The 24659-nt window shown below is 39.7% G+C and overlaps 1 protein-coding gene across 1 annotated transcript in view; it reads right to left on the reverse strand.

The window, feature by feature from the left end:
• Nucleotides 1-3956: 3956 nt before the first annotated feature.
• The window catches only part of LOC119658904 (TATA-binding protein-associated factor 172), a 36031-nt gene continuing 15328 nt past the window's right edge, over nucleotides 3957-24659 (reverse strand). Inside the window, exons 2-20 of the mRNA XM_038066710.1 lie at nucleotides 22385-22451; nucleotides 22085-22326; nucleotides 21853-22006; nucleotides 21640-21790; nucleotides 21344-21581; nucleotides 21058-21251; nucleotides 20450-20994; nucleotides 19896-20388; nucleotides 13192-13474; nucleotides 13003-13132; nucleotides 12697-12942; nucleotides 12330-12576; nucleotides 12084-12272; nucleotides 11702-12022; nucleotides 11432-11645; nucleotides 11256-11371; nucleotides 5050-6176; nucleotides 4754-4994; nucleotides 3957-4610 (exon numbers count right to left, since the gene is read on the reverse strand). Of these exons, the coding sequence (XP_037922638.1) occupies nucleotides 4122-4610; nucleotides 4754-4994; nucleotides 5050-6176; nucleotides 11256-11371; nucleotides 11432-11645; nucleotides 11702-12022; nucleotides 12084-12272; nucleotides 12330-12576; nucleotides 12697-12942; nucleotides 13003-13132; nucleotides 13192-13474; nucleotides 19896-20388; nucleotides 20450-20994; nucleotides 21058-21251; nucleotides 21344-21581; nucleotides 21640-21790; nucleotides 21853-22006; nucleotides 22085-22326; nucleotides 22385-22395 (5631 nt within the window). The 5' untranslated portion in view covers nucleotides 22396-22451 and the 3' untranslated portion in view covers nucleotides 3957-4121. The remainder of the gene's footprint in view (nucleotides 4611-4753; nucleotides 4995-5049; nucleotides 6177-11255; nucleotides 11372-11431; nucleotides 11646-11701; nucleotides 12023-12083; nucleotides 12273-12329; nucleotides 12577-12696; nucleotides 12943-13002; nucleotides 13133-13191; nucleotides 13475-19895; nucleotides 20389-20449; nucleotides 20995-21057; nucleotides 21252-21343; nucleotides 21582-21639; nucleotides 21791-21852; nucleotides 22007-22084; nucleotides 22327-22384; nucleotides 22452-24659) is intronic.

Raw genomic sequence — 24659 nt, forward strand, 5'->3', positions numbered from 1 at the left:
GGATGACCGTTAAGATTGCGTCGTCGCAAAGATAAGAGTTTAGAACTTGTCAAAGAGCCCTTCGGTGGCCTGATCGATAAAGACCAGGCTTCATTTTTGGAACAACGCGCAGAGTTTAGATCTCCGCTTCAGCTCTTCATCTATTTCGAAAACACTTTCGACAGTGTTAATATGTCTCTGCGTAGGAGGGACATTCCGGAAAAACTAGTAATTATCAGAGCGATAGAGGATAAAGTCAGCTGGGCTGTAAATAACTTTTTCGTATATAAATCTCTGGGCTTAGGCGGCATAATGCTACTTAGCTCCTGAACCAGCAAGAAAAGGTTGTTTTTTGACTGATCGGAGCTGCATTTAGGTTAGACATGTACTGCACTCCTCATTTTCATATAGAAAGCGGGCAGGCGTGGTTATAAACCCACGAAATATTCTCGCCTCTTTCGTATCCGCGCATCTTGGACTTAAAGACAGCATAGTCACCGCTCTCCAGCTTTCATACAGTTGCAAAGTGATATCACATTTTCTCTGTTTAGTAAATGTTTATCAAAAAAAACTATTAGAAGCATAAAAGTTATGGTATCTTAAATGAAAGAACAATGGTTTTAAATCAAATTTTATTTTTTGGCTGTTGAATGCAACTAACTATAATTCAATAGGTAAAATCTAAAGTTACCTTGCAGCGGAAATGCACAGCTGTGCAGAAAAATAGCTAGTTCTTTAATAAATGAAATGACAAATTTTGAAATTGGCGTAAAGTTAATGCCCTAGACGTTATTCAATTCGCGGAAATGAGCGCTTGGAGAATTTACTTGGATTTGTTCTTTAAGGTATGGAATTTGATTGGGTGAGTGTCCTGTGGTTAAGTAAGGAAATATAACTCTGGGAATTGGGGAGTGCAGACTTGAGGAATGTGTTTATTGGGGCAGTGATAGGAAGGTGTTAACTCATCCCACCTTAAAAATCAGTGTCCCACTGATTGCTTTAGAGATTGTGGGAACGGTAGCCTTACATGATTTGGGTAAGTATAGGATGGAGTGCTTTGAAGTTTTACAGAAAAGGTAAAGGAGTAGCAAAACAAGGGTTGCTATAAGGATGACGATTATTGCGTCGATTGCGATGTTGTGAAATGAGAAGTATTTCAATTTTTTAACATTGTCCAAATGGAGTTTATGCAAGTATTCTTTGTCGAATTTGATATCCCTTTCCGTGAGATTACCTTGTAAGATGAGTGGTAGAGGTTGGAGTGATTGGATTTCTTTGCTAATTTACTCAACATCGTTTATGCAAATCGTGTCATTGGAGAAATCAATAATAAAAGTTCCGTTAAAATAGTATGCTGATCCCAAGCACAAGTAAACGAGGAGGGTCTGAGGCAACATACTCTGTACTATCCTCAGTAAAACAAAAATAAAATGCTGAGATCAGGGAAAGAGGTAAATATAGTATAGTTGGAGTTATTCCACTATGCTAAATCGTACCTGATCTCTCTTGGTGACAGGTCCCGCGGCAGGCTGACCAAGAAAATGCATACAATGTCGTTACAAACAAGATGGTCGGATTGAGTCACAAACCTCGGAGAAATGCTAGGGCGTTCACCTCAGTCGACGCGGCCGAACGGGCCCTGTTCCTGTCGAGAAATGGGCAAGGGTTCTTGTATGGACGGCGTCAGAACGTAAGCAAGTTAGTCTGAACAAAAGGAACAAAACAAATACGTGTCTGCACGCTAAATGTTGGCAAGCTAACTGGAAGGACGGAAGAACTCAAAAGGCGCATTGATATCAGCGCTCTGCCAGAAACTCGATGGGCTGGTCCCAAAAGCTTCGACATTGAACGCGAACGCGGTAAAAATGGCTATAAACTTCTCTGTTTTGGTAGTCCACACACTCAATATGCCATTAAAGAAGGCGAACGATATGATGATCGGCTGATGAAGCTCACCATTATATCAGCTGATTGCACTTCTTCACCGCGTACGCACTACAGACAGGTCGACCTGATGCCGAGAAAGATGCCTTCTGGCAACTTCTCGATGAAAAGACTTGTGACGTGCCTGCTGACGACTACTCGTATATCATCATTGCCGGCGACTTTAATGGTCATGTGGGTGAAAAGGCAGATGGTAACAGGTGCCATGGGGGAAAGGGATTCGGAGCATCCAATGAAGGTGGCGAGCGTATAATCGATTTTGCGGACACCCATGACCTTGAACTTATGAATACATGGTTCAGCAAACGATTTTATCATCTTCCTATATTTTATAGTGGGAATAGTAAAACGCAAATCGACTATATTCTCATAAGACGCCGACATTTTACCACTGTCAATAATTGCAAAGTCGTTCCCTACGAGACCATCGCACCGCAACATCGGCCGTTGATTGCCGTCCTGCGAATTAAGCCATCGATAAAACAGCGTGAGGAACGCACTGGGCCTCCGCGCATTAAATGGTGGCGATTTCGTGAGAAGAAAGAAGAAATAATCCCACTCACACGATTACCGACCATTACGAATGTGGAAGAACCCTGGAACCAAATGAAGTACACGATCCACAAAGCGGCCTCTGCAACCCTCGACGTCACCAAGCCAGGTAAGCGGTCATCAACCGAGATGCTTGGTTTTGGAATGACGATGTTGAAATGAAGGTCCGTGAAAAGAAATGCCTCTACCGCAAATTTCGCGGCGATAAAAAGCTGGCCAATTGGCAAATTTATAAGAATGCCAACCGGGAAGCAAAGAAAGCAGTCGCTGTCACCCGAGCGAACCATTACAAAAATCTTTACGATAAACTGGACACTCGGGATGGCCCTCCCGCCACTCCTCTTTGTTTTTGTTATGGGTACCGTCACACGTTCAACGTCCAGCGCCCTACACACTGCTTTACGCAGATGATGTTTTCCTAGCATCTAATAGCAAAAATGATCTCAAGCAACTTGTCCAAAAATGGAATGATCGCCGTATGTAACACGGTCTTCGATTGAATCTAAACAAAACTGAATTTTTGACTACCGATTCCCATGAAATAGGCACAATCACCGTCAGTGATTTGCCTAGAACTGAGCGATTTAAATACCTCGAGTCAACGCCAATGGAGAACTGTGTTATAAAATTGCTTCACGCATTAACACAACCTAGATGAAGTGGCGTTCCACAACTGGTGTTCTCTGTGATCGTCGTATCAACAACGTCTCAAATCTAAAATTTACCGCAATGTCATCCGTCCTGTTGCCCTCTATGGTTCCAAGTGTTGCGTCTTGCGGTAATGGAGACGAAGATGTTGCATTGGGCTAGTGGCGTGACACGTTTTAATCACATCCGAAATGAGGATATCCGCGATTGTTATGAGGTTGCACCGATCGTGGAAAAATTGTGAGAGAGGCGTCTTCGATGGTATGGTTACGCAATTCGTACTAACGAGAACTCACTTGACAAAATTGGTCTGAACATCGAAGGCAGGCCGAAACAACGATGGCTTGATACGCTGGATAGAGATTTAAAAGCCTCGCGATTGCACCCAGATCAGACATTCGATAGAGCCAAATGGCGGAACCAATCACGACGAGCCGACTCCGAGAAAGGACAAAGCCTGAGGAAGTTATCAGTGAAGTTCTTAAAACTGCCTTAACTAGAGAATATAGAGTACTTGAATGGACGAAGAAATCTTTCCTTAAAACTCCTTGGGGAAAGGGCCCTGGACCTACCTACATTAATGTTACTCGATGTATCAACAACTGAATACTTGCTTCCCTTGGCTTAACCAAAATCTGAAAATGCAGTGCTAAGACTTCGCTCCGGAAGCGTATGGTGAGGGGATATATATTTGGTAAGTTTTCAGGGGCCACTAAGGGGAGAATGTAAAGGCAATACGACCTTGCTTTTTGTTTGAATTCTCACCTCTCCACCAAGTCTTATTGAAATATGAACCTTTTTCCGTTGGTCTTAGATCAGTATGTCATGTTCATTATAATAATTTTGGTAGTTTTTAAGACTAATTCATTTCTTTTTTATTTAAACATGTTTATAATTACAGTTATCAATAAATACTAATAATAAAACTGTAAAAAAGCAAATCGACAATGCAAATAAAAAACGCAGACAAACGTTCTATGAAAATTGCTAAAAACTACTTATTTCTTTAAACCCTGAACGAATTGCGTTAAATCGTATTCCTCCTCGTATTGCTTCTGATCCCACAAATCTGGTAAACTTTCAATAATTTGTTTCATAGAAACATTACTATTATTGCCACTACTCGACGAAGGAACCCCACTAATTGATGAATGACCCATACCAGTAGCTCCACTAGATCTTTTTCCATTACTTTGTGATTCGTCTGACAAATTGAACAAATCCAACAATTGATCTGTTCCCATTGTTTCCATGGATGCATTTTCGGCGCTTACAATCGTATTGGCGGTGAGTATTTTGAATTTTTGCAGTCCCATGATTTTCTCTTCTAGCGACTTGCGAGTTATTAGACGATACACATTGACAACTTTTTTCTGGCCGATTCGATGGGCCCGATCCATGGCTTGAAGATCTTTCATCGGATTCCAGTCGTGTTCGACGAAAATGACGGTATCGGCACCGGTTAAATTCAAGCCAAGACCACCAACCTGTAGAACGGGATAATGCTTAGTTGATTTTGCAAAGAAAAATAATGCAATTAAGCAGAGACTATTCGAAAGTTTATAAATAAATTTGACTCTTATTCGATTTGGACAGAAATGAGGTAAATTTTTAAGCCCAAAGCACTTACCTGCGTTGTCAATAGCAGTACATCGATACTTGGGTCTCCATTAAATTTAGTGACTATTTCATGGCGGTCTGAAGCGGGGACTCCTCCATCTAGGCGTAAATATGAAACAGCAGGAAGATGCTTTTTCAGTAAATCATTTTCTACAATATCTAACATAGCTTTCAATTGACAGAAAATTAAGGCACGATGTTGATTGACTGAGACGTTCTCAACACCAATTCCACAATCCAACAATAGTTGTCTGAAAGTACAAACTTTTAACCAAATCTAAAAAAATGAATATAATTCAATCATACTTCAATGCAGGCAATTTAGCCGAATGTTCAATATCATCCAAAGATTTGTTGCAGCACGCCAGGTCGTTTTGGATTTTCGCAAATTCCGGATGGTTCTGGCTCAATACCAGTTTCGGGTGATTACAAACATTCTGAAGATAGCGCAGCGCTTGGAAGATGTGTGTCTTTTTATTGATCGGAGTTTCGTCTATGTGTTCCAAACAGTCCTTCAATTCGGAATTCAAATGTGTCTTACTAAAGTCTTCATACAAGCGCTCTTGTAGCGGAGACAATTCACAGAGAAGATCTTGGGTAATCTTTGGTGGCAGATCAGTTAGGACATCTTCTTTGACACGTCGCAATAAAAACGGTAAAATCTGTCTATGTAACGACTCCATTGCGAGGACACCGTTCTCTTGCTCCTTTGGTGAACTTTTTGGATCGCGGCTGGCCAAAATTGGGCGACTGTAACGGTTGATAAACTGTTTTTCGGTGCCCAGGAAGCCAGGCATCAAGAAATCGAATAAAGACCACAGCTCTAGTACATTATTTTGAATTGGTGTACCCGAAAGAATTAGGCGATGATTGGCTTTCAGCATCTTAATAGCTTTCGAACTTTTGGTTTTACCGTTTTTGATTATATGACCTTCATCTAAAACACAATAATTCCAGTTTATGGAACTGAAGAAATCAATATCCTTGCGTACTGTATCATATGATGCTACTACCAGATTATACGCTCCGACCTTTGATCGTAATTTTTCGCGACCAATCGGCAAACCAACATAATGCAACGGTTTTAGGAATTTCGATGGAAGAAACTTGGTAACTTCGTAAACCCAGTGACCAGTAAGCGTCGGCGGACAAATAACGATGCTTGGCAAAGGAGTCAACTTTTCAATTTGCCGCTGGTAATGATCACCTGCTAGGATACAAATTGTTTGTAATGTTTTACCGAGACCCATGTCGTCGCAAAGAATTCCATGAAGATTATATTTGTTTAAGAACCACAGCCAATTTATGCCAGCCTGCTGGTAGCTTCGTAGCTCAGCTACAACTTCAATGGGTATTTTGAAGTCTGGAATTGTTTTTGGTGCGAATAAATACTCCAGGAATTGCCGATCTTTTGTGCGACGCTCTTGTAACTCCTGGAAAGAAATATTTAATGTTAAATTATTATAATTTTGATTTTCGAAGCATAAAATTGCGTAGAACTGGGACTTAGCATTGAGGATATGAACAGTTTAGTAAAGTATTTTTCACGATAATGGAATATTTGCCGATCTGAGTGGAAATTAATCGTGACTCAGAATGAATTAGAAAAGTACACACACTTTCACTCACAATTAGTAGTATTTTTGAAATTGTGATTTTTCGAAAATGAAATAACATATTAATTTGTTTTTTCATTTAAAAGATAAAACGTGAAATAAAAAAAAATGTATTCTGTTGTATTATTTACATAGGACTGTATTCAGCGCGGTGGTTGCAGTTTTGATGCCACAAACTCTTAAAGCCATGCCTGCTATGATAAGAGCAAGGAGACGGAGTTCAGCCGGCTCAGATCTTCAGCGTCAGCTCGTAGTTTTCACGAAAGAATGCAGCTCTCCCATCGTGCAGCTGGAGATCCCTCTGAGGTCCTCAAAGAATGGTTTATATTCGTAGCCTGGCTCTAGCTAGTTATGCAATCGTAGAGGCTTGAGGGTTTCCCCCTCTTTTCCGCAGCTTCGGCAATACGAATTATAGGGTATGCTGATTTGGCGACATAAACCTCTATAAGCCAGTGACCCGTGCAGACTGCCGCAATCTTGTATGCATTTGCACGCGTCTGGCACAAGAGCTCTTGCGATCGGGTTTTGTTATATGCGGACCAATTCCCTCTGGGTCAGGTGGTGAGCCTTCGCCATCTGAGGTCCGCCACTGATAAGTATTGTGAATAGATCCTACCCTTGTTAGTCGCCAGCGGGCTACAAATTGTACCCATCGAAAAACTACCAAGAGCAGAGCCCGGCCTGGCCTGTTCGTTTGCCGCTCATTCCTGTTCCTATCCCTGTCCCTCGCGGGACCCAGACTGTTAAGCGCGTTTCTGTGGTGGTCTAGTGGGAGGGGTGGTAGGAGTACATTGAGGGCATCTACCGGGCAGGACTGCAGAGCCCTAGTAGCACCTGCACACGCGGTTTTTTGAATCCTATTAAGTTTCGTTCTATTGCACTTTTCGCTCAGAACTATACGTTAGAATGGGACGTACTCGGCCGGAGACCTCATTTCTTTGCAAAAGTCCTCTTGTAGGCATAAAAGACTATACAGGCCTTCTTAACACGCAGTTCTATGTTCAATCTTGAATTTAGCTTCGGATCCAGGATTACACCTAGATATTTTACACTGGAGGAAAGAACCAATATTTGCTCATTCGGGAAGTGGAATTCGGGTATTCTTGCCTTCGTGGTGAATAGTATCAGGTCTTTTTTTGGCACACCTTCCTTAATGTCACTCATAACTCGTCGGCATACGCCACCGCATTCAGTCGCCTCCTGTCCAATAATAGTAAAATTTCATCCATCACTATCAACCAGAGCAGGAGAGATCGCATCACAATGGGGCGGTCCTCTGCTCACAGCTCTGGTCAAATGGCTACCTCCCGTATCCTGGTTCTTAGAATGGATATTATCCAATGCGTAAGATACCCCTCCAATCCAAGACTGTTCCAGGCTTTTTTGCTGGCATTGGTACTAACGTTGTTGAATGCTCCCCCTATATTGAGGAACGCAGCTGGAGTATACTGCTTGTACTGCAATGATCGTTCAAGCGTGCTACTTACCTCGTGGAGAGCGGTTTCTGTAGATTTGCCAATGAAGTAGGCATACTGGGACATAAAAAAAAAGCGTTCTCTCCATAATCGTCCATAAGTGCAAGGTCCAGGGCGCGCTTAAAGGTCTTCAACACGAAAGAGGTGAAGCTGATTGGTCAAAAGTCCTTCACGGACCCATGGCCTGCTCGCTTTCGGTGTGAGCACCACTTGTGCGCGTAGCATGAGTGGCATTATGCCATCTGGGGTCGGAGATTTGAAACCCGACTCCGACCCGACATCGAAACAAATCGGAATACCGGAAGCTGGACGCTTCAGGTATAAGGGTTTTGTGTTAATCTTAAGTGTAAGAAACTCACTATGCACAATTTTCCATTTGAATTTATTAAAATTGGTTTGCTCAGTCATTAAGTGGGTTGGGATTTCGTACTCCTTCCGTAACAAAGCGGTTTTCACTGTGAATATAATTTACATTCATGACATGAAGAAAGCAACGTCTGTCCTAGACTAAGCCGTCAGTCATAATTTTTGAATAAAGCGTTATTTTTGTAAAGATTTATTTTTTTTTTTTTCATTTTAACGCCTCCTAGACTTTTTTAAATTAAAGAAATCCACTTCGGAACGTCACGTGCAAAAATCTATATAACACTTTTTGGTCGCTTGAACAGTTTAAAACAATATAAGCGCAAAAGTGAAGTACTCTAAAGGCACAAGGCCTAGGTTCAAAATGGGCTGTAGCGCTATAGATTATTTTTAAACAACAAATTGAGAGCTCAAATTGTATTCAGATGGATAAAAATTATTCATCTGAATTCCCATTATGTAGTGGAAATATATGCCAATTGAAGAAATTCAGCACAAAAAGTAAGACAGACAAAGACAGGACTCCGAACTGTGGAGTTTCTTTTCGTAGTTAGTAGTCTTAATCTAAGCTATAACAAACTTTTGCAAGGAGAATTAATTTTCAGAATAATTAGATACGGTTTTAAATTCCGTTAGTATGAATCTACACCTCAAATATCCTATCTTCAGATCATTGAATTCAAAATACAATTGGTTTCGATAGAATACTTAAACAAGTCGGAAAACCGGAAGCTTGACGCTTCAAATATAAAAGGTTTTGTGTTTCCCTATGTGAGAAGCATAAGGCAGTCCTCCATTGGCTGACAGCATTGACTCGAGATATTTAAATTGCTCAGTGCTGTCAGCTTCAATAACCTGCCCAGAACTGAGCGAATTAAATATCTGGGGTCAATGTTATCAGCCAATGGAAAACTGCGTTTTGAAATTGCTTCACGCATTAATGAGACCTGGATGAAGTGACATTCCACAACTGGTGATCTTTATGATCGAGGTATCAGCGAACGTCTCAAATCTAAAATTTACAATATCATCCGTCTGCCGCTCTCTATAGTTCTGAGTGTTGGCCGACTATAAAAGACAATGAAAGGCGTCTTGAGGTAATGGAGATGAAGATGTTGCATGACATGCGTGACACGTTTTGATCACATCCGAAATGAGGATATCTGCGATCGATATGGGGTTGCACCGATCGTGGAAAATCTGCGTGTGAGGCGTTTTCGATGATATGGTCACGTAATTCGCGTTAACGAGAATTCACTTGCCAATATTGGTCTCAACATCGAAGTCAACGGTAAGCGACCAGAACGCCGGCCGAAACAACCGTGGCTTGATACGCTGGATGGGGATTTAAAACCCTTGCGATTACATCCTGTTCAGGGATTTGGTAAAACAAAATTGCGAGACCGATCACGACGAGCCGATCCCGCTTGCGAATGGGACAAAGGCTGAAGAAAAAGAAGATGGGAGGAGCTCCGTGTCACATAGCTAAAAATTCTATTTCTCTCTAGTTTTTAGAAAGCGATTTAAATAAATCATTTGAGGAGAAGGCCTGTATTGGTAACAGTTAACCTCATACGCTTCACACTATGAGTTTAATATTATTAGCAAATGTCTAGAATTTAACCTACAACAGATATAAACCAGTTTCGGAAAGTACTAATCCGGTGAAAAAAATGTTTGAGTCCCTCCTTTGCATGTATGGGGAGCGCCCCTTTAAACTTTACCTAAATTTGCTGTATGCGTGGGATTTCATAGTTCCCATCTGTCCACCAAATTTCGTTCAGATCGGTTTAGCCGTTTTGGAGAAAAGTGCGTGTGACAGACAGACAGACATTTAATCGATTTTAATAAGGTTTTGTTTTACACAAAACCTTAAAAACTCTGTAAAAACGAGAAATATACAGGGTGAGGCAATTGAACTGCAACCAACTTCAGACTGCTGTAATTTCCAAACTCTTCATGACAGCGCGCTCAAATTTTGCCTCATGATAGTCAATTTTATAGTTTATAAATGTGCCAAACGATTGGCGTTTAGTGAGAAGAAAAAATGTCCATGATGGAATTTGGCTGGAAATTCACAAGTAGCTATTGTTAATAATTTGTACCTCGAACCATAGTTCGTTCCAAAGGTACTGGCAGCATTGAAAAACGATATGGAAGTGGAAAAAATCAGCAACATCATTAGGAATGGTTCGGGAAGTGAAGAAGCGAATTGAACGAAATCCCCGTCGCAGTGATAGAAAAATAGCTGCTAAGCTAACATATTCGCTCGAAGTGTGAGCAAAATGAGCTTAAACTGAAGCCTTTCAAGTTACAAAAAGCACACGATCGTATACCGCAACACAAAAAAGGAAAAATGTGGAACGAGCCAAGAAATTGCTTCGTCAGGCCGAAAGTGGTCAAATGCTGAATTTGTTTTTTTTTATGAAGACCCATTTACGATTGAGCAGTTTGTGAACAAACGAAATGACCGAGTTTACTTGCCAGAGAAATCTTTCGAAAATTTACACCTTCGGACGGCCACCAGAAAGCAAGCAGCACTGATGATGATGGTGTCAAGATAAATGCAACAATCTATCGCGAAACTGTCTTGGAGGCAGTATTAAAGCCCTGGGCAGACAAACATTTCGGTCGTAGATCGGGGATATTTCAACAGAGCTCCGCACCTTCTCACAAAGCATGCGTCAACCAAGAATGGTGAAAAAACAACGTTCCGCACTTCATTTCCAGCCCAGAATGGTTGGCAAATTCTCCGGTTGCAAATCCGTTTGATTTTTCTATCTGGGGTATTTTGAAGGAGAAGGTTGGTACTAAGCAAGCAAGCATCGATCATCTCAAGCAAGCGTTTAATCGGAAATGGACCAAAATACCACAGAACCACTTGCGGGGGAACATGTGATGCTTTCAAGTAATTCTGAACATTTTTTGATTTGGCACACAATATAATTATAGCGTTTTCAGAAGTTCTAGTTCAATTGCCTCACCCTGTATATTACTGATCTCAATTCAACCCCTATCATTCCATTTTCAATTTTACATAAAAATTTGATTCACTTACCTTTGAGGCTATTGCGTTTGCATGATGAGCTCCATCCAGTGGCATCAGTTGTATCAGTGTTGCAAAACAATGTGTTGAGATCAATCGAATCGCCTCATCTGGATCACTCATACGACCTTAAAGTGGAGCTTGAATAAGCCAATCAGAGCACTAAACTTCACGAATCATCTACTCACCTAGTAATGGAACAACTAGTAGAACTACATATGGAATCATTTTCAGTTGCATTTTGTCAACTATGCGTTCAATCGCTTCTGCAGCGCCCTGACGTTTTATAACACATTCTATTGTTTGTAGCAATGGTATAATATTCTCTACGACAAACTTCATAACTCTACAATCATCCAGGACAGTCAACGCAGCCAGGCATCTTGATGCCATATGGCGAACCTAGATCAACATTTATATTAATATAGCACTGTTTGCCTATATTTGAAGTAACCTACCGCTTTCAATGGATGTGTTAATAAAATACCTAACTTTGGCAATAGCTCAAATAAAGCATTGTGAAGATCTTTATGAATGTGTGGAGCAGCAACTTCGATTAGTTGCAAAGACGTCATCAAGTCATTTATAAGTTCCTGATCTATGGCAGCATCAGTTAAAATATCAGGCGACGGAGCGGCTTGTAGAAGCTTGTCGATGTTGTTGAACATAATATTCCATAAAATTGGAATACGGTCTTTCAACTGCGCTCCAAAATGTTTGCAGATTGCAACTATGGCATAATTTGCCCCTACACGTTGGGTACGGGTTTGCTTTCGGAACTATTTTCATAAAATAACAAATTATTTTTTTGATTTCTGGTGGTTTTCGTAGGACACTCACGGGATCTTCTGAATCAGTAGATTCATCAATGGAAACCTCCGAAACTGGTGGCCGCCCTGGTCCACGCGGCGACGATCCATTTTGTTGTTCATTCGATTTCTGTTGATTAGATAGCGTGACTATACCATAATATGGATTTGGACTAGAATCGTCAGGATCGACTTCATTCAAAGTCTTGTCCGGATGTATCTAAAAAAATCAGTTCAGACATTAAAGAAAAGTCGATTAATAACTACTTAAACTTACAACACTTGGTGTAAAATCCGAATCGCTTTTCAATAATGTGCATAAATTTGTTACAATTTTATTATTTGGGCTGGGATTTCGAGTAGCCACTTGATCTAAAAGGTGTACTAAATATTCGGCAGAAAGCTGTTGCTTAAGTTCACATTCTTCACGCTTAATTGACTCCATCAAAGGTTTTATCACAGGATTGAGTTTTTCGGGAAGGCATTGAAGGCAGACGATTGCTCCAGCTAAAGCTGCTTGAGTACTGCGTATATAAGATGCCAATAAGATACAAAGGTTAGATAGATTTCAGAATTGCGCAACTTTGCAAAGTAAACCTCATGCAAAAGGATATATTCCAATGCCAAGTCTTTAGTTTACTCACCTCACATTATAGCTATTCTGTTCAGCACTGGTTTGCAGAAAAGAATTTTGCAAACCACGTCGACGTTCTTCTAATAAATCTAAAATTTTCGGTTTTAATACGCTGTTACGTCTTAAATTTTCAGTCATGGTAGTGCACAGCATTTGTATTTGGTCTAGTGTTAGAACTTTACAATTATCAAATTCAGTAATAGGAATCTTGTATTGCTTTAAGGTAGCAATAAAATCATGCGCTTCTTGTAACAATCTGCAAAGAAACCAGAACATTTATAAATATTAATCTGAAAAAACCTACATGACATTGTACCTTGTAAAAGATATTGCTACTTCGTCATAGTACACATACTCCATTACACAAATCTTAAGTTTTTCCTGCAAAAGCGGGGGGCCCGGGCGAACAGAATTATCAGATAACGCCCAAAATGAAATCAGCGTTCCTAAAATATTTATAGTTTTCAAAATAACAATCGAATTTTCAATTATCAGGACTAATTACCGCAGACTAAACGTTGTAATGATGAACGCGAATTAAGATATCCTAACAGGACTTTCGTGTAACAATCAACGGGGCTCTCGACATCCGGTGTATATACAACACCTGGTGCGGGTTGCACTAGATAATGGGACAATAATCCCAACATCTTTGCTGCATTCACTCTAGCTTTTATAACATTCTTTTCTCGGACTTCTATGGGGGTTGCTTCGTTTCCTCCTAAGTATAATTTTTGCTGTAAATTTGAACTTCCACCCAAATCGTCGGATGGACGTGATCGTCTTTCCTGTAAAAAGAAGAAAAATCTTATTTAGCGTAGTAATAACAATAGAACTCGTATTAACATTACGACCTACAAGTTGTCAAGAGCAAGGAAGCAGATACTGAGTTCTCGCTTTTGCTGAAGACAACACATCTAAACGACTTGTAACGTGATCTTTAACCTCGTGTTCGAGAAAGTTTGCACCAACATTTTCTATTTAATAGTAGTGCACCAGAAAACTGTATGAAATCCGGCAGAAGTCATGGGAGGCCCTAATCGACAGCAGATAACTTCTAATAGTTTCAAATTGGTATAGGAAAGAATGACTGCGCAGGACTACATTGCCATTTGGTTTCGGCATTATATTCCAACACGATCATGATCCGAAGCATTCCGCTAGGTTGACAAAGACGTGATTACAAAGTCAGTCCTTTGAATTGCTGTATTGGCCACCGCAATCGCCGGATTTGATCCAGTCGAGCACCTTTGGCAACAGCTAACACACAAAATAGCCCTATATCCTGACCTTCTAAGGAACTTAGATGAAATTGATACTCGTACCGTGGCAGAGTTGAACAAAAAAAAAGGTCCAAATGTTTTTAAGAACTTAGATCTTAGCATGCCATTTAAAGTAAAGTCACAAAACTGATCGAGTTCTTAGATATTATTTTTTATATTTTTGGTAAAAACTTTAGATGAAACCGAACTTTCTTTTTCGTTTGTACACTTTTCAATATGTTTAATTGTGAAATATAAAAAAATGTGCGAAGCTATCTATAAAACATACACTGTATGTGATTATTCATTGTGCTTTTAATGTGTGCGGTTTAATTCCACTAATTCGATATTCCCAGCAGCTGCTTGGTGTCCTTCCCTACGCCATCGCTTGTCTGAGGTAGAGTCTGCCACGTATTTTTTTCTATTACATTGGTCGACAAATTTAAACGTCATTTTTGGCAAAGCCTGTAGGGGGAATATCTAGCCCAATTTCACCAATTAGCATTCCATTCTAAATTATCTTTCAAACCATGTATTATCTGTTTAGATCTGATCAAAAGTAGCGAGTTATAGACCACCAAAGTTCAAATTTCATGGAAATTTCGGAATTTTTCGGATGCCGCTTGGACATTTTTTTAATCAACCAATAAAAAGAAAATGTTTTATTTTTTGTACCGATAGTATACTGATTACGAAAATTTTGATCCCAGCCGGACCAATATGTCAGCTCTACCCTAGATTTAACACAATGACTTATTTTTGCATTTCTTGTTAATTTGTATGTTCGGCTCTAGCAGTAAACAACACGAACACAGTATTAAGGAGGTGTAACTGCCGTCTAGGGTTGAATTTGTATCAGTGGGGGACGTACTAAGGGGCTGGCGGAGCATGCAACTGGCTGTAATAGAGAGTGAGAATGACGAATGCATTCGCCGCATCTTCGCATGGATCGGTGTATGGTTTTTAAGTCGATATGATTGATGGATTATTTTGGAAATCCGTGAAAATCGTTATTTCATGTTATAGTAACGTGCCCCACTGTTTCTATGAACGTTTGTAACCGTAAGTAGGACCACAGCACTTTCTGTAGATTTGTATGTCGGTAGTGAAAATATGAGGTGTAAAATATCACCTGACTTTTGCTGTTTGCGAAAAAATGTTTTTAAAAAGTAATGGAAATGTTTCCCGATGAACGATGAATCAGTGTGTGAAGGGTGTAAGCAATATTTCGGATTTGCGCTATCTGGACAAAACGTGGACACCAAATGGTGTTTGCAAAGAGCAATATTTCTCATTTGGAAGAGGGATGTTGTGAAGAGGGTCGATAAGTCATGAGACTGATTGTTATTTCTGTGCGTCAAACAGGTTACCTTACGTTAACGTTCAGCAGTGTATCCAAATATGCAGTCAGTGACAAAGCGCCACGTTTCGATTCGCTACTAAAACCAAAATTAGTAGTGGTCCTTATTTTGGAATGAAACAATAAACAACGTGGAAAATTGAGAGCCAATGGAGCGGATAATCCAAACCGGGAAAACTGCATTTGGTGAGTCAGGCCGAACTGAATGATTTGGTCCGCGAACTTTATTCGTCGAAATCGAAAGTAGGGTATTTGTTCTCCGAAACAAAAATCACGTGCTAACGGAAGCGATGCAAAGAACTGGAAAAGTTTCTTATTGCGGTACTCAATTACTGCTACTGTTCCGATATCCCCGGTCTTTTTGCTGCACTCTAGCAGCAATATACTCTAGTTGAATGGCGCCTTTTTATTATTGGAGTCAAAAATAGCTTAAAGGCTGTCTTACCTCATAAAATCGTACGGAAAACATGCTGAAGTACATCAATTACGGCCAATGCAATTGGAAAAATTGCGGAAATTTCAAAATAGTGTCCATATTATTATAATTACAAGGTGGCAAACAAAGTGTCCATGCTTCCTATGTTTATGGGATAGTCGTAATCGTGAGCAACACTATAGTCGACGTACATGGCCGCTCGGAGGCGAAAATATATCTCCCGAGATCAACATCATGAATGCTTCTCTCGTTGCACGGGACAAAATTGTTCTTCGGCCTTTCCTCGGCATTTGGACAAAAGTTGCCAGATGATGTTATATCTGAAGTAGATTTCACCCACCAAGGTTGAATCGAATCAAAGCGCTGTATGAAGACAATAATGCATTCAGTGGTGGTTTGTCTCAATTTGAATTAGAAGTTGATAAGCATACAGATATCAGCTTAGGTCTCTTACAGGTTAATTATAAATATTCAGTCTCGATTTTCAGGTGCGAATATGACCATCAAGATGCATTTCCTTTCAAACACTTGGATTTTTTCCCTGACAACCTAGGTGCCGAGAGTGATGAGCAAGACGATTGCTTTCATCAAGATATGGCGGAAGTTGAGGATCGATAACGAGGCTTCGGATGGAGGATCACTCACACGTGGAGATGAAAGCGAAAACAAGCGAAGAAGTTCCGACCAACAACGCGATCTCAGATTGAATTTGAATAAAATTGAATTTTTGACGACCGATTCCCATTAAACAGGCGCAATCACTATCAGCGGCAGTGGCCTGCCCAGAATTGAGCGATTTAAATATCCCGGTTCAATGCTATCAGCCAATGCGTTATGAAACTGCTTCACACATTAAAGCAACCTGGATGCAGTGGCGTTCCACAACTGGTGTTCTTTGTAATCGACTTATCAACGAACGTCTCAAATCTAAAATTTACCGCAATGTCGTCCAGGCTTTCGCTCTCTATAGTTCTGAGTGTTGGCCGACTATAAAAAAATAATGAACTACGTCTTGCGGTAATGGAGACGAAGATGTTGGGTTGGACTAGTGGCGTGACAGGTTTTGATCACATCCGGAATGAGGATATCAACGATTGATATAGGGTTGCATTGATCGTGGAAAAACTGGAGAGTGGCGTTTTTTATGGTATGGTCACCTAATTCGCACTAACAAGAATTTACTTGCCAAGATTGGTTTGAACAATGAAGTCGATAGTAAGCGACCAAAACAACGGCCGAAAAGCCTCGCAGTTGCATCCAGATCAGGCATTTGAGAGAACCAATTGGCGAAATCAATCACGACGGGCCGACTCCGCTTTTGAACGGGACAAAGGCTGAAGAAAAAGAAGAAAGCAAATGAAGCGATTTGCCAAACTAGATTAATTACCATTAAGAAACACAAGCTGCTTTTATGAAACTGGATAAGGAGGAAAATTTTAAAAAAATAAAAATTAAAAAAATTAGTTCGTATACTACTATACTATCCCATTTTGGTCCGGCTAGGCTCGAAGTTTTCCTAATTTTGTATATTATCGATACAAAAAATATGTCCGGATGGCATAAGTAATAAGAGCGCTGGGCTGTCATAGCGGAAGGTCGTGGTTCAAATCTCATTGGTGGTAGAAGGATATGTTATCGTGACTGGATGCCGGATACCAGTCGACTCAACTGTGAATGACCTAAGGCAAACCAGGGTAATCATCTGGGGCGAGCGCAATGCTGACCATATTGCCTCCTACATTATACTGTAGTGCACCGTTACAGTCTTGAATGAAATGTTCTAAAACACTTCAGGGCTCTAATTTAGTTGGATTGTTGCGCTATCGATTATTATTATTAAAAAATAAAAAAAAATTCTTTTTTATTTTTTCTTGGTTCGAAAAAAATTTTTCAGAGCGGAGCAGGTCCCCAAATATCGAAAGTTGAATGAAATTTGTATTTGAGTGCTCTATAACTCAGTCACTTTTTATCGGATCCGAAGGAGTAGTATATAGTTTGAAAGATAATTTAGTTTTCTTTCTTTCCCCTGCAGGGGTTTTTAAGTGGAATTATATCCGAAAAAAACATAAATTTACTATTTAATAAAAACTACGCGAGTGAAAAATAAATAAATTTTACCTTTTTTCCCGTCAGAACACTAAAACTAATCGATAAACATGAAATTTCCGGTAGTGATTTTCAGTGTAAACTAGTGTTATGGATATTGCCCCTACAGACTTTCCTGACTGAATCATCTTCACCCCGGCAGTATATTATATTATATTACTGGATTTTTTCGATACCCGTGTACTATCATCCTGTATGAAGCGAACAATTGCGGAGAAGAGTTCGTAATTTTACTCGTTAAGAACCCGATGTTCTGAGGAATACTTGAGAACATGTAAGATCATTAACTTGGAAAAGAAGCTTTGACATTGTAGTGAGATGTTGGGAGAGAAATAGTTTTTGTAATCTAAAAAAAAAAGAGTCAGCATAGCTCATTAGTTAAGTGAATTTAAAGAACATTAAAACGCTCTCACAATCATCCCATCGTTGCCACGAGCAGGATCACCTTCTAGGGCCAGATTGAAGAGGATACATATCCTTTGCAATTGTCCAACTCAAACTAAAGACAGGCTGGGGTCACTAGATAAAAAATCTTTGGTGATTTCAAAGAGATTTCTAGTTGTAGGATGGGGCGGGCAGCTGCTGACTTCCGAGAATGCTATGGACTGAATCTGAATATCTTTGCTGACTAGATTCCTTGTCCCTTCTACATTAGGGGGGCTCCCGTGAACTTCTGCCTAGCTATTTTTTATCGGATTACCCCTAGGGCATAGATGAGAAACGTTTTATGAGTTGTTTTCCCCACTAATTTACCGATTTGAGTTCGTTAGCTAAACGCTCGCTTAACCTGACAGGAATTCAAGCAGCTTCAATGTTTGAGAATAGAGGACCGCCCTAATTTCGGAAAGCCACTTACTCCACCCTAGTTAGGCACAGATACTCTTTTTCTTGGACAAATATCCAATATTTTAAAAAAGTTTTGTTTTTGGCTTGCTGACGGTTTCATTTGCTAGGCCAGTTAGGCAATGTCAAATAGGATAATAATATAGATCCATCCATCACTGGTGGCAGTGGGATTTGCATCGTGATTTGTCGTCGGATACCAGTCGACTCTGCTGTAAATGAGTACCTGAGTCAAATCAGGGTAATAATCTCGGGCGAGCGCAATGCATGTGGTCAGCATCCTGTAGTGTACAGGTACGGTCTTGAATGAAGTGCTCTAACACACTTCAAGGCCCTGATCCAATATGGATTGTTGCGCCAATGATTATTATTATTATTATCATAGATTAGATAAAATGACTGGCCAGCGGGCAGCCAAGTTATAGATAACGTACCTTTAGCTGAAAATTGAATGTAGAACTTGGAATATTAGATGCAGCTCCTACATATCTGCAGAACTACTAAAATGCATTGATCAATAGCGAACATGACACAAAGATAGAACTTCTTATGAGTTCTCTTAGGCATTTCTTAGGGGAGATTTGATCGCCTGACTGTATATGACAATCAGAGTGAAATTATGCGGTGTTTCCAACGAAAAAGAAACAACAAGTTTTATTATTTCAATGTATATGACAATATCTTGCACAAATATTCGCCAGGTAAAGGCGATTTATAATGACGACGTGATACTGGGTGCTTCCACCAAATTACGACTGATATTATTCTATTGTTTAGTAAAGTGTATCTCTAAGCTCTACAACCACTTAACGACAGGCCATATCGACTGAGGACAATTCTTTTCGTCCCTTTGAGAGAAAGGAACGAAGTTTCAATAAATGTTTCCCACTCGTTTTGTCACCCTTCGTGTTCGTTAAAGATATATTCACGCACATTCTTGATTTTGAGTTTGAGATAGATTTATGCCATGTGATTACTGCCGTGATGGTACACGATGATAATTCTCTAAAAATTCCCTGTTATATAGGTCCTCGGAGAAATGCAGGAGATTTAAACCCACCACAAAACGTTATGTAAGTGTCAGCAGCTAGTGTGATCAAGATCCGAAATGAACTAGGCAAAATGCTACAAAACATCACCCTTCAAAGTTAAACATATTCCACTTATTTAAAAATAAATTTTATCCAATGGTTCATACCCACCTTGCTTTGGTTTTGTTTGGCGAAAATCAAAGTCGATGGATCGAATGCGAGTCTTGCCGGTTGCATGGCAAGGCAAATCCACGCAGCTACAAAAGGACATGCAGCATGTAGCAAAGCTGAAAGCTCAGCATTTCTAATTAAATTTGTCCACACTTCCTTGCATAGCTCCTGAATATCCTCTACCGGTTCAATTAGGATTCTCTGATACACATGACGAAGTGCTTCTTGCAAAAGTGGTGCATTCCAGTCTTGCACACCAAAATTCAGCGCTAATGTTTTCGAGTCGAAATCCATATCAGCTACCATTGATGATGGAAGAGATGAGTTTCCATTGTGTTTGTCTTCGGATTTGTGAGATGTTGACGCACCATCGTTTGAAGATTTGTTAGTTGTTAATGTTTTCAGTGTGCGCAGAGTTGATCGCCTTACAGAACTAGTGCTGTGACTTAGAAACGGCCAGAGACGAGGCACCAAAATAGCCATTGACTCCATTCTGGGAATAATCAACTGAAATAAGTCCTGTATATAGAAACACTTACTGATAAATCACTTACTGAATCCATTGTGAAGCATTTGGTAGGCATAATATCGCAGCAAGTAAACCCATAAAGCTATTACAAGCTGAAGTCAATTCGTCTTGATCCAGCAGCAAATCCCACAGCATTTTCACAATTTTCGACACTTGCATTTCGTTTAATAGTTTTGGCAGCCAAGTTGCTACTGGTATAAGAGTTGATGCTGCTACAGCACCGACATCGTCAACATTGTCGAACAGTCCCATTAAGATGTCATTTATTGTCATTGGCAAGAACGTTTGTAGCAAGTCCTCTCGTACCACAAACATGTATTTCAATCCTAACAGACCTCCATGTCGAACTTCCCATTCAGTTTGCTTTATTAATTTCAGCAAAATAGTGACTGTTTGACTAACTTTATCAGTTGGCATCTGCTTCAAGAGGGTGCCAAGAACTTGTGCGCAGGTTTCTCGTACAGGAGCGACTACCTGATCTGATACGAAATCGCCAAACCTGTCTAAAGATAGAACACAAAGAAGTCGAAGTGTTGCGTCTTCAATCCAACGGTGATGACTTTCTATCATCTGTGATAAATAATTTTGATTATTCAGCTTATGCATTTCAGAAGTTGATCAGCACGACCCTACCTCGGTTTCAGTCATATAAACACACTTTCCAGCACCAGAGGAATGAGAATTAATCAATTCTCGCAATGCAGTCGCTGCTCCGTGGCGCACCTCCCATTTAGGATTGAATAAATCCAAAAATAATCTCGAAGAAAATTGCTCCAATGGCCAACTTATTGCGTCACCCCACGAGCCGGTTGCGTCAGGAACTGGTTCTAATAAATTGAATGAAACATAAACGCTTGTAACGGAACAAAATTCTTGTCGTCCATGTTTATGGAGCAAATGGGAGTGACTGAAAACTTACGATTAATATTATAAAACATTTCAACTTTATTCATGTTGTCCAGCTTGATCTTCTTTCTTTCTGGTTCGTCAATTGAACCGTTGGTTGAATTGCTCCTATTTAGGCTGGATGAATGCGAAAGCGAACCAGTCGCGTTGTTCTGTCTAGCTTTTCGACGAGCTCTATTCATTTCACGGCAGCTCAAGTTTTGCGACTCAGATGTTTTTGGTTGCAGCCGTAGAATATCTTGAACCGGGACCTATGGGGAAATGAGAAAATGAAACAAAGTTCGGTAATACAACTTTAGAAAAAATCACCATTTGGCTGCTGCCGCCGCAATTTTTATTTTCAGATTTCATATCTTCGAGCGCAATTAAATCATTGATGTTGATATTGATTCCCAATTTATTAGCTTGACTAAAACCCAATTTTTCATTCAATAGTTCCCTTTGCTTCACAAGCCTATCACTGTGAGAAATACATCGTTAGATTAGTCTTCTTAATGGAAGGATTATGTCCATGTTACTAACCTGCTGTTGTTGTCATTGTCTTCTGCAAAATCAAATTCAGTTCCTTCTGAACCCATAAGACGTGCTCCTCGCTGGAGTACCTGACACAAATCAAATGTTTCAAACGACAGTTGAGGATCATTGCAAGTTTTGCTATCGCAAGTATTTTCGTTCTCTGAAACAATCGAGGATTCAAAAGTTAATAAATATTCAGCCTTGCAGAAAACTCAAATACTCCGTGGTAATTATTCACCTTTTTTAATTGGACTAGATTTTGGCTGCCATTGAGGAACATTACTGAGAACAGCTTCGATGGCTTGGGCGGCTGCAATTCGAGTTTCCCATGATGAATGATGCAAATAGCCTACGAGGCGATTAAGCAGATTGTGTAGTTCATGCGGATAGAGTTTTTGAACTTCGCCGATCTGTTTAGCGGCAGCGCGTCGCGTAACCGCTGACGACCCCGATTCCAATAATATAAACAAACGATCCAATCTGTTTAAGTAATGAACTTTGAGAATCATATGATAATGGCTGTGCATATTCTACTTACCGCGAAGTCATAGTTCTTGTATGATGAGGTCTTTGCTGAAACTACTTCCTGGGCATTGAGATTCATGCTGTAAATAACAAGTTAAAAGTTGATTGTTAATTTCACAGATTTTGATTGAGAAAAGGATATAGGAAAGTTTATATCGAAATGTGTAGTTCATATGCTGACAATGGTAGATAATTCAAATATTATTGTACGTAGAATTCGCAACATATAATAATTACATGTGGCAAAGGGACAATTCATTGCCTTTTCATATTGAGAGGTTTTATCAATTTTGCGGCGAAATATAATATGTAGACTACATTCTTTAATACGTACACTGTAATGATGTTTCAAGTTGTTTCGTCTAAAGCATTTCATGTTGACTAATTAAGCAAAACTATTAATCATAGTGCAGACGTGCGTGACGAAATATCATTTGTAAGGAATCGTGAGTGAGGCCTAAAATGAATAATATCACCCAAAAAATAGACTCGAACGTCTCACCATTTACAAAACAAAATGGAAGATAGTCTTTCTTTATCTTTGACTTTGTGAGGTCACTTTATCTAGGAGCGCTTGTAATCACATTCAGAAGAAAAAACAATGCGCAATTCTAGATACCCATATGAAGTCTTTAATAAAGCATCACAAGTTTGGATTGAATATTTAAAACGGAAGTGTATACAAGAAAGTAAATTCAATAGTTTTCAAATAGGCCCCGTATGTGAAGCAGAGTGCTGTACCTATAAGTCATCTTTATCAGTTCCTAGCAATAGCAATCCTCTCCAATCACGACTTGCCGAGAAACTTCTACTCATTCTCCAATGGACTATAATATTTTTTGTTAAACATCTTGACTACGTTACTGACATCTCTTTGTTCTCTTACTGTGTGGGAAATATGACTTTTTTCGGTGAGTCGACTCTTGAAAAATAAAAGGTCGAAATATTTTAAGCGGGACGCTTCGGGTATAAAGGTTTTGGGTTAATATTGTGTGAGAAATTTCCATATGTGTTTCCAAACTCCAACTCCGCCGTTCATATGAGTTCACTTTGTATGATGATAACGTCATACACGTCTTAGAGTGCGATAAATTCACGTGAAATACACAATTTTTACCTTCAATAAATTTATGAATTATAGTTGGATTTTTATCAAACTTTCCTAAACTTTCCAATTTTGTGTTTCTAGAATGAACTTAAGGAAGGCTTTCACTATGCTCGCACTATATCGCACCAACAGGCTACCCACCTCACCTCACCAGCTGTTCCTTGAATCAAATCGCATTTCGTACATTCCGCTAATTTAGATGTGGGCCATCGTGCCGATACATGATATGATCATATAATTCTGTTTGTCGCTTCAATTGAGCGGTTAGGCTTATCCACCTCTTCTCGAATGGACTAAATAGCCCTGACGATTTACACATCTCTATCCCACTGAGTCATAGATTTTGGGCAAAGTGGCTCTGGATTTTGAAAAATAAATAAGCAGAATCGGATTGAAGATAAACATCAACAAAGACAAGTTTCTCAGCCTGGCTAGCCTGATCTGATGATTTGCCACTTTAATGCCAATTTCAAGTTGAGTGTGTTCCGTGCTATATGGGAGCAGCACATGGAAAGTGACCACCACTGTTTTTGTAAACACAAAACCTTATTAGAATCGAGTCGATGTCTGTCTGTCTGTCTGTTACACCCGATTTATTCGAAAACGGCTAAACCGATTGTCGATTGTTCCCTTTACATGCAGCAAGTGGCGCCATTTTCTGTTAAGTTTAAGGGAGGGCTCTCCATGCATGTGAATGGAGGGTGCAAAATGTGGTCATGTGGGTTATCAAACGAAATAACTCAAATAATACTTTTCGAAACTGATTCCATATTTGATACCGAAACATAAGGGAGTGAGGGTTCTGAGGTTCCAACCGAAAAATCAGAAAAAAATCTCAGTGGTTCATCTCTACCAAATCTAGGCCTAAAAATATACCCGGTTCCGATATCTGCACAATTAAGTTAGTAATATAATATTTCCACATTTTAAAAATTTACCCGGCTACTCGCCTTATGTCCATCGCAGAAATGCATGGGGGTAAGGAATAACATAACGCACAATTTGGTTAAGTTTGAAAGAAATCCGTTTATTATTAACAAAGTTATAAGGGGTGAAACTATGCCATTTTTTGTGAATTTCGTGCATTCTAAAACGTGTATGACGTCATCATTCCATATTAATTCATCAATAGCACAACGAAGTGAGTTCATATGAAAGGGGTCGCAAAGAATTATTTTGT

This window comes from Hermetia illucens, chromosome 6 (assembly GCF_905115235.1).
Source record: "Hermetia illucens chromosome 6, iHerIll2.2.curated.20191125, whole genome shotgun sequence".
Classification (NCBI taxonomy): domain Eukaryota; kingdom Metazoa; phylum Arthropoda; class Insecta; order Diptera; family Stratiomyidae; genus Hermetia; species Hermetia illucens.